The sequence below is a fragment of the Amblyomma maculatum genome, chromosome 1 (assembly GCF_055883805.1).
Source record: "Amblyomma maculatum isolate TAMU_Amacu chromosome 1, ASM5588380v1, whole genome shotgun sequence".
Lineage (NCBI taxonomy): Eukaryota > Metazoa > Arthropoda > Arachnida > Ixodida > Ixodidae > Amblyomma > Amblyomma maculatum.
Genome location: NC_139344.1, coordinates 183893419 through 183909754, shown reverse-complemented (window position 1 = coordinate 183909754; position 16336 = coordinate 183893419). Strand labels below are relative to the sequence as shown.

The 16336-nt window shown below is 51.0% G+C and overlaps 1 protein-coding gene across 1 annotated transcript; it reads right to left on the bottom strand.

Moving 5' to 3' along the window:
* Positions 1 to 1294: 1294 nt before the first annotated feature.
* Positions 1295 to 3729, bottom strand: LOC146205086 (uncharacterized). Its single transcript, XM_084586796.1, has 5 exons — positions 3524 to 3729; positions 3160 to 3306; positions 2857 to 3006; positions 2583 to 2716; positions 1295 to 1490 (listed from the first exon to the last, which is right to left on the bottom strand). Exons 1-4 carry the CDS (start codon positions 3584 to 3586, stop codon positions 2699 to 2701), a joined length of 378 nt encoding a protein of 125 aa, XP_084442922.1. The 5' UTR covers positions 3587 to 3729; the 3' UTR covers positions 1295 to 1490; positions 2583 to 2698.
* Between the last annotated feature and the right edge of the window lie 12607 nt (positions 3730 to 16336).

Genomic DNA, 16336 nt, shown 5'->3' with positions numbered 1-16336 from the left:
AACGTTTTCAGATCGCCACTGAGCCGGACAACGCGCGGCCTTGGGTCGACATCACAACACATACCAGTGGTAGAGTCCCTAGAAGGACCCTACCAGTGGAAGGGATGACCAATGATGATGATGATGATAGTGTTAGCTAGTCCCTTTGTAACGGGTGGACACCAGATTGGGTGTCCCAGCTAATAAAAAAAAAAACCCACCCACACACGCACACAATTGTTTGAAGAGACATCAACTAAGAAGGTCACACGCAGCACTTCACCTGGACACACCCCACGACCGCGCCTACCCTCACCACACACTCACCACACCACACCCAACCCCCGGCCCAAACTTCATCACAACTGGCGAACTGCACTCCACCATTCGGGCGAGCCTTCTCGTCGTCGCCGCAGTTGCTTTAAGCAATGCTTTGTCAGCGGCCGCGCTGTCTCCGGCGGCGCCGTTGCGGGTGGGGTTGAGGGGAAACCGAGCGCCTGTGGGAGTGTGGCGCCCTCTATGGCCGGCATGGAGAAACGAGGGCAGCGCAAGGCTAAATGCTCCACCGATTCGTCCTCAGTGCTGCACACCCTGCATAGAGTACACGACACAGCAGGATCGAAACGGCGCCGGTAGAGCAAATTCCGCAATGCACCAGCCCGTGCCTCAAAAAGGAGGCCGCTGCCTATGCTATTGTCGTAGAACCGCACCGGGCCGATGCTCTGCTTGTGCTCCCGGTGCAGTGCCTACGTGGACTTGGCTTCCATATCCTTGGCCCACCTGACACCCCTCAGCCTCCCCGACTCGCAGCCGCACTTCAGCAGCTCATTTCGATGGAGAATCAGCCGCCATAGGGTGGGTGAAAAAGCCAAACTTCTTCTCAAGTTGATAAACTCGCCTGGCCCACACCCAAGCAAAAAAAAGTGTGTGGCAAAAGGTAGGGCCGACCTTTCTCGCGACCGAAAAGTGGCCGGCCGACCTTCGGCACCCGAATGAGGGCCGGCGTCGGGGATTGACACTGACCTAACGTCGGCCGATTTTCGGCAATCGACTACGGCCCGACCTTTTGGCCCGACGTGATTGACCACCTGCCGCACGTGGGCCTGCCGTCTGCCAGCGTTACTGAATGGTCGGCCGCTCGTCTGCCCTAGCATTTTGCTGACGAAAGACCGTACGTCGGCCGGTTGCTTCCCGACGCCGGTTAGTGATGCATTTAATATATCGTGGCCCATGCATATATAACGGGGTAGCACATACAAAATGCATCAAGAAAAGCAATAGCTTTTCTGATGCCATGAAGAAACAAAAGCTGCAGTATTTGGTGAAAAATTTATTTGTCAACAGCGTTCAGAAAAATCTCGCGATTTGCTTTTTAATAAGCGTGGATATATGACTGCGCGTGTGCCACATATGGAAGATGGGCTTGAGGCTTGGTCTCCTTCTTTTGGCAGCCTGTCGACCACTTGATGTCTGCGACTGGTCGGATCTGCGGCAGGTTCCATCTTGGTCAGCTGTATGAAGAAAAGTGTTTTAATTAAAAATTTCCTTTTCGCCTACACTTTTACATTGCAGGCAAATATAGGGTGAAAAGGTAGAAAAAATAATGTCTGCTCACTGCCACCAACTGCACTATCACATCAATATATTTTATGCGCTTGACTTCATGCGACCCTACTGAAAACGCATTAGCGCAAAGCGCAATAGGTAATCAGGATCCGTGAATCCGCGAGAAAGGCGCGATCACTTTGTTTTGCTGGAGTCATGATGTTGCAATTTGCAACTGTAGCGCACTCAAACCTTATCCTCCCGAAGCGCGTTCTTTCATGCTAATGCTGCAATTTAATAATTCTAGCAAAACCAAGTGTCCGCGCTTGTCATAGAGCGCGTATGCGCCGGCAGAACAAACAGTTTCCGCGATATTTACATGAAACCTACAATAAGTTTATTTCCGTAGAATACAGCTTAATTTTCTCAAACTAGATGGAACTTTTACAGCAAAAGCGACATGATATTTAACGATAAGTCATCTGATTTATTTTCGTTATTTAACAACCGAGCATTATTTTAAAAATTGTCTCATCAGCCAAGACGGCTATTTAGACAGCCCAACTCTTAGAAGCGTATAGAACCCGTTCTAAATTTTTAAAGCTTGAAACAAGTTAGCTGAACACCTCATGAGCATGTAAGCACCAGGAAATAATCCGCACGATGAAAATACAACTGCTTGCCCAGAAAGCAAGCGCACAGAACAAAATCAATGTGAAACGGCTCAGATCTGTGTGCATCACATATATAATTCCAAAATCCACAAAATGAACGCACTGGCTCACTTACCTTGCCAGCATACCGCATCACTCAATCATCAATTTTCACGTATTACATCATTACAGCAGAAAAAAATAATAATAATAAACACGGCATAAATCTTGTACTCAGTCCTGGCACGAGCTTGCTTGGCAGTAACGATGATGCTAGTACAGCTTCTGATCGCTCCTATGGCGAAGGGTGCTGCAATATTTATATCAGTGATAGCATTTGACATTTAACTGGGTTGCATGCGTCCCATCGATGTGAGTCGGATAGAACAAAATCAGCGCTAATACCTGTCCGGCAAGTGCACCGCCATGAAGAAGCGAAAGACCAGCGTTTTAGTGTAGAGGAGACCAAGGACTTCAGGCTTCGGCGAAACGAGCTTCCACTGTTGAAGCCAGTTTCCAGATCAGCTGATATCGCCTCCCTGCACGATCAGCGCAAGGCGCGCACACCAATTACAAAATATGCATTTACAGTAACAAGATGCGCATAAGTCTCAAAACAATACATAATTAGTTGCAGTACATTATCGTATAGAAGAAAATCAGCGATAATTTGACTTACCTGGTCGGTATACATGTCAGTGCATGCACTTCGATGTGAAGAAGTGAAAGACGGGCGTTTTGGGGCAGAGGAGATCGGACCTCGGACTGCAGCGAAAAGAGCTAATTCCACCGCCGCAGCATCGTTTCCAAGTCGGCTCAGCACGTCTTCCTGCGCAATCAGAGCGAAATGCGCACACATCGATTATAAAAAAAAAAAAAAAAAAAAATGTACGTAGTAATAAGATGCGCATATACATACGCGCTCCAGAAACAGTTGCAGTATATTGTCGTATCGAACAAAATATGTGCTAATTGGACTTACCTGATCGGTATAGTGAGTGTCCCTCCATATTAAAAGGCGAGCATTTTGGGACAGGAGATACCCAAGGACCCAGACTGCAGCAAAATTAGCCAATTCTGCCACCGCAGCCAGCCGCAGCCTTGTTTCCAAACGGCTCAGCAAGACTTCCTGCGCGTTCAGCGCCCACACCAATTATATATATATATATATATATATATATATATATATATATATATATATATATATATATATATATATGAAGAAAGATGCAAGGAGTATATAACAAGACGAACATATGCTCCAAAACAATACATTATTATGTTCAGTATAATATCGAATCTAGCAAAAAGCTCCTCTGATCAAGACCGAAAGATCATGTACTTACGCATGTTTTGGTGAACTTCGGCACGAAGAATCTGTACAGAGCGGCTGCAATCATCAGCTGCATATATGGGCTGTTCTTTTCAAACGCTGACTGCTGCAGGAGGTTGAGACAGATTGAATTTGCGCGAAATAAAAGCGGACGATAAAATTAGGCAGTAGGCATCGCGCGCGCCCGCACGGGCTCACGGAGGCTGGCCGTCGACTGAGTGGTGCCGCGCTAGCCGCGCATCTTAGCTCGCGCGGGATGTGTTTTCCCGCCTTTTGGCCACGTGACCTCAAGAAGGGAGGAGGGGGGGGGGGGGGAGAAGCTACAAAAGCAGGGATAATCTCCTGTGTGCGGTGCATGCAATTCTTTCTTTTTTTTTTTTTCGCCGCTATTTCTCTGCTTCGGCATTCCTGTCGCCCCCCGCGGTAGGGTGCCTCGATGCCTTTCGCCTCCCCGTGGTTCTTTCCGCTTTGCCGCAGGGAGAAGAGATGGACCGATGGGGGGCAGCGGGTCCCGCGCAGCGAGAAGCAGTTTTCTTTCTTTTTCACGCCCCCCCCCCCCCCCCCTCCCTCGTCGTTCAAGAAGCGTCGAGGTAGTTTCTTTTCTTTTCTTTTCCTTTTTCTACGGCTTCTGTAGAGCCCCCGTCTTGATACCAGCGGCTGTAGTTCTTTGCATGAAAAAAATATGGCTTGGAGTGAATGTATGTAATGTTCTTTTAACCGAATATCTTCCACATAAACCAAGTGTGGGGCAGTAGAACACCTGCAGCTTCATTTAGCCAAAATAGCAAGACCTGGCTACGTATATAGTGTTCAGCAACTTTATCGGAACCGTCTTGGAAAAGTTTCCAAGACGGTTAAGTTGCAGAACACTGTATATTATGAGTGCTTTTGCAGAGATTACATAGTCCATGCGGATTTATACTTCCCAAAGCAGTACGTGGGTTATTTAGAACCCCTCGCGCTGTCATATTAATCGCAAACCACATTTCCGTTTTCGCGTTTGGTTTCCATCATAATGCGGCTTCTGCAGCTCGACTAAAGCCCGTGACCTCGAGCTCAAGCTGGTAAATACCGACTGAACCACATAGTAACTGCTGCAAGTTTCTGACAAAAATATATTTTGTCCATTTGTTTTAGGGATGCATGAAAATCAGTAGAAGGTCGCAGGGCAAAGTGCACCGGATCCGGATGAAAACTCATAAAAGCCCACCGCCTCTTTTCTTGACCCCGTACGAAATGTAAACTCACGGAGGCTGCGAAACGAATTTAAGGGCGTTTAGGATTGATAGGTTTCGAGGGCACTGGCAAAAGTAATTGACGGTTAACATATAAACCTTAAAGGCACGTGATCTCTTCGGTTACCGTGGGTTTGCTTAGGGTTACGTTATAGGTTAAAGGTTACCATTTAACCATAAAAAAGAAATGGACAATTACATTCGTAGGTTCATAGCAGTTACCGCGCAAATCTTAGGCACTTAGTATTAAGTATGCTTCAAACAGATAATCAGCGCCTACCAGTTTACAAATTCAAGCATAAGTTCATGACAACTCGCGATCAACTACAGAGTGTACCATACCCGCCGCGGCTCAATTAGCGCGCGGTTAAAGCTTTATTTCAAAATATGTATAAATAACAGTTAATTTCACCTTCTGTTGCGCAATGTATAATTCTATCAGCAGGCTCAAATGATATAGTGTCAATATATCATTTGATCAATATATCATTTGCACGCGGTATAACTCAATGTTGCATAAAAATAGCTCTTTCAATGATACGAATTTTCCACTTTTCTCCTGCTAAGCCGACTGCCTCATGGAACGTAGAGGGGAAACCTGCTGTATTGCAGGAGACTTTACTTTGATATGCACAATGTTATTTAATGATATATTATAGCAGTAGTGAATACGCGGCTGGGGAAAAGGGGATTCGAGGAACTTTATATATATTCTGGCATTTCATACCATATTTCTGCGTGTGAGGCTGACGTTGAAGAATTTAACAATGTAGACCGCCACTGGTGCAGGAGCCGATCGATCCTCCTCATGTTGCGCGGGATTCTCAAAACGCAATCCCTTTGAATTTTCTCAAAAGAACCAAAGGTTACTTCTTGCACAATGCTTGTGTTCGCAGGAAGTATACGTTCGACAGGCGAATCGTCCGGGCGATCGGCTCTTTGCGTGCCTTTCATTTTTATTTGAAAACTATCAGGACCACATTTGTGTTCTGGATAAAGACAGTCGGCCTCGGCATATTGATATATCAGGAATAAAGCTTTCCTAATCCCCGTGTTTTAACTGAGGCGTGCAAATATTTGTTCCAAGCTGTTCCATTTACCCTCATGTCGGCAATATACCCGAGTTTCGTCTATCGAGAGTGCAGCATATATGTATATATGCGAAGCGTTACAGCTCATTTGGTCCAAAAGCCACCTCGCTAACCCGGTTTTTGCTTGAGTATCGTCGAGTTTTGTCTGAAATATTCGGAATGTGGTAGTAAATATGGAGATGCGGTCCAGGTTCCCACAGGGATCTGTGACAGATGCTGCGCCTTTACTTTCCTATAACCAATTTACAATTAACTGCGGTTGTCCACCGAAATAGAGAGATAGAGAGAATAATGAGAAAGCGTTGTATCCCGTCGAATGTCAAGGGGAAGCTTGAGCGTCCCCCTAATTTTTATTTCCTTCTTTCAAATATTATTAACTATTCCATCGTACCACTGTGTAAGGTCGTGGAACAATTTACTCTGTGCGACTGCAGACGTGCGTAAGTGCGTGCGTGCGTACGTGCATGCGTCACACACGGCTTCGTGCCGATGTCGGGATAGACTATTAACTCAATAATCTCGGACATCTTGTTCATCCTAAAGTTATAGCTAATTAACGTATGCGCGAAACTTCTGATAAAGCCTAGTGCACACAGGTGCCAACTTTCTCACATCTGTGTTCCTTGATTGTTTATTGATCCAGCCTCCCAATGATACGACCCTGCATGGCTTAGCACGTGTTTTCTTGTGTATTCCTCTTGCAAAGTCAATCTACTTTGATTATATTTTCACTATAGCTAGGTGGTGGCGCCTATTTGGGTTCCGCCTTGTCTTGATTATGCCCTTTGTTGTGCGCTATTGGGTATCCGAGTTAGTGGATCACATAGGTTAAGTTGGGCGGCCTTAACTTTTATACTGGCTTTTTTCCTGGTCAGGGGAAACAGGCGCACGTGTTCGCATAGTTAGAGCAGATGTTTGTAGACGGAGCATGGATAGCCATAGCAGTATCTAATCTCTGCGAAGCGCTCTGCTATTCTGCGCCCCTATACATATGTGAAAAACGTATGCGAAGTGGGAGACGCCTGTTGCACCCAATCTCCCGCATGCTCTAAGAGACTTTCGGTGGCGCACTGAGTGTGGCGTATTCGATCCCCACCAAATTAAGACAGGCTTTACAGCTGGCATATTGATCCGCACAGTATCAACTTTGGTCAGGTCGAGTCTCACACACGTGTCCTTAAGGACTGCGTCGCAGCTTGGACATTCCGCTGCCTAGCGCCGTGAGCTTTTTCGTCGCACAGTGGAAGGCCGCGCGAAGCGTTCGAACAACGTGTAGTGAAGTCCGTGGGATTGATCATTTGGCAGAATAGGAACGCGGTCGATCGTATTCTTTCGGTGACCTCATTGTCTACTGTTCCCCATGCTAGTGCGTCTCACCTAGATATAGCCAGCTGTTAGTTCTTGGAGAGCAAAGCTTTATCCGGAGGTTGTTGACGCGGCACATCCACCTCAGGAAGGTCACTTGTACATCGAATTGATTTGAACTGGGTTCTTGTCTTGAAAGACGCAAGCCTGCGGCTCACGCGTATATGTGTGAGCACAAAGGATCGAGCAATCGACTGTCTGGAAATTTGTTAGGGGGTCAGAGCTCCCGAGGGAGTCCTGTTGCAGCTGCGCATTATTGATATACAACGTGTGACCAGAAACTCACTGCATTATATATTTCTTGCCGCTACCTTATATGTTCGGTACTGTTTGCTGTTTTACTGAAACATTATTTATTGTCCCAGTGTGCTTTGCTATTTCCATGTTTATCAATAAGATTTCTTTGGTTCCCTGCTATGTAAATGGTTGAAGTTCACGCCTATGACGCGATGATCGTTTCTATCCCGGTACTTTTCCAGCAGAAGTCTTAAGTTTCTGGACCTGTGCAGCATTCCTTCCATATGCAGGGCTATTCTACAAGCGATCTCTCGGCTTAGTACGTACGACAGATAATTCGCTTTAATCACTTCCGATACATGTTCACGCCTTAAAACTAAAAGTTCTCCATATTATTAGTCTGCAAGCCACAACAAAAACCCGAAATTGCGGCAGCTGCTTCAGGAAAGAATTCTTTTCAATTAGCTTCTTTTATTGCGCGTACCTCGTGTAGCTCTCAATAAATATTCTTAATTTTCAATCACTCTGTCTAACATAGGGGTCTCAAACTCATATTGATATGCAGGATGCGTTGAGAAAATATGTCTCTCGCGGACCAGGAGTGGACAGTAACAAGCAAGAAAATATAGAAGCCATAATTCAAAACAATCTGTAAAACAAAAGCGAAATACTAATAAAATAAATAAAAATCAACTGTTTCGTTCCTATTAAACCACACTCCCATTCTTTGAGCAAAAAGAAAAAAGGAACAAAAAAAAAACAGAAAAAGCGGAGCATCTTCGATTTTTTGTGTCCAAACGCGCCGGAGGAGCGCGTTACTTCAGGATGGCTTGGCGGAGTTACTGAAAGGATACAGCGGTTGAAAACTACTACAGTCACTTGTCCTGACAGTATATAAATGCGAATGAAAAAGAGGTCTGGTTGTCCAGCGCCTAGTTATTGAAGGTAACAAAGTTGACTGTCTTGTAATTTTAACTAATAACGCGCAACTTTGGAAAACGCGCTTACATTTCCAACATTTCGTTCGCACGTACAGCGTGCGAACGAAATCGATCGGTCCCACCACGGATTCCTCCTCCTACGAGGACGTGAGCTTTCACGAACCATGTGGTCCAGAATTGTTGCATGTAGCGCAGACATGTACTGGTCGTAGGTCAGTGCCTCCATTCTCCCCGGGGACACCTCGAACTCGTCGACCACTCGCTCAGTCGCCTGGCATGGAAGGTACGCGCCAGCCTGATGGGGGGTACGCAAGCTGGTTCCATCTTTCTTGCGGTAGCTGCCAAAGACGAGTCGTAACCGGTTGTGGTCGCTTCCGAGGCTGAAAAGACCACCCTCGTTGACTGCTATCTCCCGCAGTGCAAGCATAAGGCTGGACGAAACCAACGCGTAATCAATAGTTGTTGAACTACCAGGCGCGCACCATGTTGCCTGCCCTCTGCCCCTCACACCGTGGCTCAAGGTTGCATGACGACCGTCAGGTCGAACTCCTCAGCCAGCTGCAGAAGTTGCCCATTAGCGTCTGTGCGGCCGTCCAGCTCGCTAATTAGGTGACCATTAAAGTCGCCGAGGATTATTACTTGCCTGCTAGCGGCTAGGCGACGGACATCCCGGCGCACACACTCCAACTGTAAATTATCGGCAAGATATTGCGGAGACATGTAGAGCTCGCACACTAGTGGGATGCCCCATCACTTTACCATCCACCCACAAGTGTTCCCTGCAGCCTTCTTCTACGCGTTTCCATTGGAGATCCCGTCGCCACAATACTCCGACCCCGCCTCCTTTACGACTGTGGGCATCCCTGTTGCACCCCGACCAGCACCACTCGGCATCGATGGGTGGTTCTTCCATGTCTCTTAGGTGCGTTTCCACCACCCCATACAGCGAAAACCGCTCCATGTTCAAAGCGCGGTACAGCTCGGCCCATTTCTGCTCCCGCCGAGCGCCCTGCAGGTTCAGGAAGCCCACTGAAAACACAGCTGCTTTTTTCTCCGCCGGTGGACGCGAGCCCGCCTGCGGCCTGCTACTGTACTGGTCGGGGCACCTGTAGCGCCATGTGGCGACTGACCATCTCGGCCACTATGTGGTAGAGGTCGCGGCCTATTCCGGCGTCCATTTGGTGGGCTTGGGACCCTGACTGCTGGGCGAGCGTCGGATAATACTGGTTCTGCAGCACACATTGTGTCGGCCCAGGCCCATAAAACCGAGGATCGGGCCACAGTGGGATTGGCGGAAAAGGTAGCTGGGGTGCAGGTGGTGTCAGATATGCTGGTCCGTCCCGATTGGTGGGCTGGACCCAGGGTACCCGTCCCTGAGCGCACAACTGCGGTGGTGAGGTCACCTTTCCGAGGGCCAGGGGAGTTCTCCCCTCTCCGAGGGCCCCCGTTGTCATCTGCCCGCGCGCGCACAGGCTTTCAGTGCTCATGCCAGCATGTTCTGCCGGACCAGAAACGGGTATTTGCTTGCTCTGCGCCGTGGTCTGGTGCCCCTGTAGGCGATGCTCCGTGCGGGTTTTCCGTGCCCCACTCTCTCCGCCTAAAAACGCTTCGCAAGCTCCACCAATTTGTTCGCCATTTGTCGGGCTGCTTCAGCACGGTAATGCAGACCACCCCTCGCCATTCCTCGGTCTCCTTGCAATCCTGTGGCCGCCACGAATGTAGCGCCTATAGATGTACACAACGTTTTCAGCTCGGCATAGAGCCGGGCAACGCGCGGCCTTGGGTCGACATCCCCACTGTGAGGCCGCAGTGAAAAGCGACTCGCACGTGGAGTCGAGCTGGCGGTCGAACCCCCCACGCGCGAGGCCAAGGAGCGAGCGCTGTTTTTTTTTTTTCTCCTTTTCTCCCCTCTTCTTTGATGCTGAATGCGCCCCGCGGGGCGCGCGCGAGGCAATTGGTTTGTTTCGCCCCTTCGCCCCGAGGCGTCGCCAAGAAGCGAACGGCAGACGCATCCTTATCAGCCGGGAACAGCAGCAGCGTACGCTTCTGCGAACCACTTTACGGCCAGCTCGTCCAGCGATGTCCCGCCGTGGCGCCAATCATGGGTGCAGGGAGACGCCGTTAATGAAGCTTTTTGCACTGCCACAAGCGCTCACTAAATGTCCTGCAGCAGGCGACAATAGGCGCGCCCCTTGGCCCTCCCAGGTAGGCAATCAGCCCAGCGGCCTCCCGCTGTGTCGCGAGACATTAGGTCCGAGCAACGGCGACTGTACACTGCTCTGGGACAGTGCCTCCCCCCCCCCCTTTTTTTCCTCGAACGGGACGGCTGGATGGCCTGGTCTCCAGATCCCCCGCGGCGTTTCTTTCACAAAGGCGTCAGCTGCAATGTCGCGTCGCAAACACGCCGGGGAGAGGAAGGAAAGACAGGCGCCGTGTGAGAGGGTTTGGGAACCAGCGAGTGGAGAGAGTGTGTGTTTTGAATGTTGTATTTTTATTTGGCGTAATTAAGGACCTAGGTCTAAGATTATTCCCAACCCACGGGGGTTGTGGCAAGTTTTTCAATAATTTGATTGGCTGCTACATTTTCGGGGCGGATCACCTAAGGTGACCGCCCTTGGGTCTTTGTTGATGTCTGGTATCAAAAAGCTGTCCTCGGACCATGTTCGACAGTCAAGATTGAGGCTCCGTGCTTAGCACGTATTTACACCCCATAGGCTTTAACCGAAACGCTCGGTAGGAAAGTAAGGGCCTGTAAAGTGACTTCTCTGTGTGAGAGTCTTCATTTTCTTTTAAGTTACAGTTGTCTGTGTGACTTGTTGCTGTAACTTTGCCTATGTATACTATTTTGCTTCTGTAAATATATATCTCCTCCTGACCATCATCAGATCATCGTCCACTGCTTCCTCACCACCTGCCGAAGACAGCTATTCATTACTGGCGCAGTACGACAGGATTCGGCACCTTACCACAAAGCAGCAAGTAACAAGGCCTCGGGCAGCAGCAGCGGCAGCCAAAGGATGACTGTGTAAGCTACCTGCCGAGGACGACCAGCCAAGGCGTGACTCCCGGGCTTGGTGCTACTACCCGCAGCGACGCTGGTGACGGGTGAGTGGGATTTCTCGCGTCTGGTCGAGGTTGGCTTGGCTTGTGCTAGGGAAAGTGAGGTACTAGGCAGTAAGGACGCCAGATATGATTGAAAGCAAGGCTTACGCATATCCCCTGACGGAGGAAGAGCGTCTGGTAATCCGGCAACTTGAATTGGATTTTGAGCGAAAAAAAAACGGGAAATTCTGAGAGAGGAAGAGAGATTGATTCGAGCGCTGACGCGTGAACATGCCGGCGGCGGAAAGGCTAAAACTGCGTCCGAAGCAACGGAGCAGCGACAGTTAGACCTTGGCCCCGTGGCAGAAAGCACTAGTGCAGTTGAGGGCTGCCCCTCCCGGTATTCGACGAATACAGATAGCCTGGACGAGCGAAGCGTTGCTAGCTCAGGGCAGGGAGCGGCGGAAACTGCTAGTGCAGCCCCACAGGCGCAGCTAAAGGAGCTAGCGTTAGGGGGCGAGACGAACTGCACGAGCAGTGTCGTGGCGCGATTGGAAATTCGCGAAAAAACAGACGAGCCGTTAGCAAGATTGGAGCAGCGACAGTTAGACGTTGGCCCCGTGGCAGAAAGCATCAGTTCAGTTGAGAGCTGCCCCTCCCGGCATTCGACGAATGCGGATAGCCAGGACGAGCAAAGAGTTGCTAGTTCAGGGCAGGGAGCGGCGGAAATTGATAGTGCAGCCCCGCAGGCGCAGCTAGAGGAGCTTGCGTTAGGGGGCGAGACGAGCCGCACGAGCAGTGTCGTGGCGCGGATAGAAATTCGTCGCGAAGAAGCTGACGACCCCTTGGCAGTATCAGCTATGACTGAGTCTGGTGAGTCCGTTCGAAAAGACCTCGACACGGAGAAAATCCAAATGAACGGGGAACAGCAGAAGTTACTATCTGAAGAAGGCTTAGCATATCGCTCGGTGCGGGATAGCGACAATCAGCCATCGGAGCCCGACAGCAGCGGCGCGGATCCCGCGCACAGAAATTTCGCTTCCGAAGTGCGAGCTGATCAGCCGACGGAGACGGAGTGCGCCCCATGTGTGGATCTACGCGCAACAGGTGTCGAGGTTGAGCTTACGGTGAGGGTGCCCGCCCCACTTGCAATGGAGGGCGCAGTAATGGATTCTGGCGAGTTCGATATCCCTGGTCAAGAGAGCGAGCACGCTAAACTACAGCACAGTAGTAGCAAGGAGTACGCAGGTGGGCCTCTCAAAATTCGTGTAGGCATAACAGCAGTACGCGGCCTCAGGAAGTCGAAGCCGCCGAAGGTAAGGCGCGACGACGTTTCTGTTTTGGGAAGCAGTCTCCCATCGACTGTCAGTGCAAGGATCTCTAGTGCTGGCGCCGCGAGAGGCGACAACGATGTGCCGCAGGCGCTAAAGGCCACTGCTACACGACAACGCGGGCGCCGAGGTGCGCACGAGATCTATAGTGTTCCGGCGTATAGCAGCAGGCGCGTGCCAAACTCACTTCGCCAGCGCAGGAAACTGCATGGGCTAGCCTCGTCATTAGAGCCCCCGTACAAATCTTGTGCAAAGTACCGGGACGAAGAAAGCCTTACTGTTCAATTTTGGATCTGGTTATTTGGCATAGTCATGCTAGCCTCACCAGGCGCGAAGGTTCCTGCTTACCCAACGGGTGGCGTGCACGGAACTGTTTGGCGGCACCAAAAAGTGGTGTAAAGACAGTTGCATGACGGAGCGGGAACTGTGCAGTGGCGTGAGTGTTCCCGTCACCCGCCGTGTTATGTGATGTGTGACGCGCGTGCTACAACCATGCGCCACGGAGGAGTGCTTTTGTGCTGGCACTCGGGCTGTGGCGAACTCTGTGTAGCCTACACGCGCCTTTGTAGCGCAATGTTTTTTTTTGTGTGTGTGTGTCTTTACATGTGCCTCATGTATCAAATTATAGGGCACAGTGCTGTGCGCAATGCAAGATTTGGCATGCTGCCATGAAGAAATTTCGTGTTTTCAGTGCCGTTGTTTTGTATTGGTTTTATTTCCCGACTTCGAGTGCACTGTTTTCCTCAGTGGGGACGGATTTAGGTGCGCTGTATCCTGGCGAAATGGTCGCCTGAAGAGGAATGTGGCGGCCTGTGTTTTTTTTTTTGTGTGTGTAAATGACCGGATTCCAAGCTCATTTACCCTCTTAGGAGGGACGTGTAAGGCCGCAGTGAAAAGCGACTCGTACGTGGAGTCGAGTTGGCGGTCGAACCCCCCACGCGCGAGGCCAAGGAGCGAGCGCTGTTGTTTTTTTGTTCTCCTTTTCTCCCCTCTTCTTGGATGCTGAATGCGCCCCGCGGGGCGCGCGCGAGGCTTGGTTTGTTTCGCCCCTTCGCCCCGAGGCGTCGCCAAGAAGCGAACGGCAGACACATCCTTATCAGCCGGGAACAACAGCAGCACGCTTCTGCGAACCACTTTACGGCCAGCTCGTCCAGCGATGTCCCGCCGTGGCGCCAATCATGGGTGCAGGGAGACGCCGTTAATGAAGCTTTTTGCACTGCCACAAGCGCTCACTAAATGTCCTGCAGAAGGCGACAATAGGCGCGCCCCTTGGCCCTCCCAAGTAGGCAATCAGCCCAGCGGCCTCCCGCTGTGTCGCGAGACATTGGGTCCGAGCAACGGCGATTGTACACTGCTCTGGGACAGTGTCTCCCCCCCCCCCCCTTTTTTTCCTCGAACGGGACGGCTGGATGGCCTGGTCTCCAGATCCCCCGCGGCGTTTCTTTCACAAAGGCGTCAGCTGCAAGGTCGCGTCGCAAACACGCCTGGAAAGAGGAAGGAAAGACAGGCGCCGTGTGAGAGGGTTTGGGGACCAGTGAGTGGAGAGAGTGTGTGTTTTGAATGTTGTATTTTTATTCGGCGTAATTAAGGACCTAGGTCCAAGATTATTCCCAACCCACGGGGGTTGTGCCAAGTTTTTCAATCATTTGATTGGCTGCTTCATTTTCGGGGCGGATCACCTAAGGTGACCGCCCTTGGGTCTTTGTTGATGTCTGGTATCAAAAAGCGGTCCTCGGACCATGTTCGACAGCCAAGATTGAGGCTCCGCGATTTACAGATTTACAGCCAAGATTTACAGTCCCTAGGCTTTAACCGAAATGCTGGGTAGGAAAGTAAGGGCCTGTAAAGTGACTTCTTTGTGTGAGAGTCTATTTTGTTTTAAGTTACAGTTGTCTGTGTGACTCTTGTTACTGTAATTTACAGTTTGCCAATGTATACTATTTTTTCGTCTCCTCCTCGTTGAACATCATTGGATCATCGGCTCCTACTTTCTCAACTTGCGGAACCTGTCGAGTTCTCCTCTACCTGCCGAAGACAGCATAAAATTACTCCCAGCACACACCACTGGAAGGGCACAGATGACCAAATTCGGCGCATACGGGAACACATCATCACGAATAGAACTGCACACCACCTCCGGCTCCACACCCTGTAGTATGTCGAACACTCCAACGTGAAGCACCACTTGGGAATCGTGCAGCCGCCCGTGGCTCTGATAACGACGCAGCAAACACTGCGCATCGTGCACCGTCGCCTGTCGGACGTAGCGCCATTTCACGCAATCTCGAGTGCCCAGCTGGCGGCGAAGGGCTCGCACCAGACGTGGGACGTTTGTGTCCCCGATGACACAGATTTCCCGTGAAGTTGGGGCCAGGGCGTCCCCCGCACCCGTACGGGGCACCTTTTGACCAGCACACCTGCCTTTGCTCAAGGTGTTCTCCCTCAGTTTACTTCGGGGCCTGGGCTGCTGGCCGGCAGATGATCTCGTGGTGTCTGGCAGACCACCGCTGCTCGCCGCTGGCGTGATGCCACCCGGAGCAACGACATTCTGCCCGCTTTCTCCAGCCTTCATCTTTCTGCCGTCTGACCCAGTGCCAGCCGCGTGCAATTTCGAGCGCGGTGTGGTCTGCTGCGACGTCGGGCATGCATCAGTTTGGGTGCTCAGTGTCCTTGCCTGGGCGTTGTTCTCCGGACTTCCCGCGGTGCACAAAAGACTATATTATTTGGCATGCGACTGGTGGTCGCTCGCCGCTTGCTCCTGCTGTATGTGCTCATCACCACCCCCTGTCAAAGGGGCATGGCCCACGATAGGGCCGTCCGTGGCCACTGCAGGTAGCTCCCCGCTGGGCTGGGTCGAGGGTTTAGGCAGGACACTCACCTGGGGTCCCTGGTCGGGCGCCAAGTCGGCAGCTTCACCCCGTGTGTGAGCGGTAACCCCCTTGCCTGCTGCGATGCCCGAGCGGCGTCTCGCCGAAGTGTCCTCACCTCCTCCTCCGCCGCGCATAGCCTGGCATTGAGCGCCTCCAACCGCACACACAGCTTGCAAGTAAACGAGACCGCTGCATTGGCTGTCTGAAGATCCTCAAAGTCAGTCTCGTCGAGGTAGACCCATCTCTGGCAGCCGTCGCATTGCACCATCTGTGCGTCCGTGCGCTCTCGCCTCTTTGAGCTTCGCGCCATCACCGCGCGGGACAACGGGAGAGCCGGTGGAATGAGGGGGAGGAACCGGTCCGGGATGAGGGAGCACTGTTGCTGCGCCGAACCTGAGCTAGCCTAGGCCTACATCACTTTTCCCTGCATAGCCGTGCATCCTCCACGATATCACGACAATTCAGCATTTAACGCTGTCTCGCACAAACATAGCAGGGAGCATGCACAGCTCGGTGCCGTTGTCAGATGGGAGGAGGTTTGGCTCCAGAAGGCGCCGCACCTCAAGGTCTCACATAACCTATCTGCCCGTCATCATTCATACATCATCCCCGGTGCCTCCCCCTCCTTCCGGATGTCCGAGGGGAGGAAGATTTTGATTCGGGATGACGGCCGTACCCTGGCAAGGGGGCAGTCGTGTGGTGACACGCACACAA

Bases quoted from the DNA above. Each gene is read 5' to 3' on its own strand.
- LOC146205086 (XM_084586796.1), bottom strand. From the start codon at position 3,586: ATGCAGCTGATGATTGCAGCCGCTCTGTACAGATTCTTCGTGCCGAAG. The intron at 3,307-3,523 runs GTAAGTACATGA...CTGAACGCGCAG, and splicing joins CGAAGTTCACCAAAACATGC to GAAGTCTTGCTGAGCCGTTT. The intron at 3,007-3,159 runs GTAAGTCCAATT...CTGATTGCGCAG, and splicing joins ACACTCACTATACCGATCAG to GAAGACGTGCTGAGCCGACT.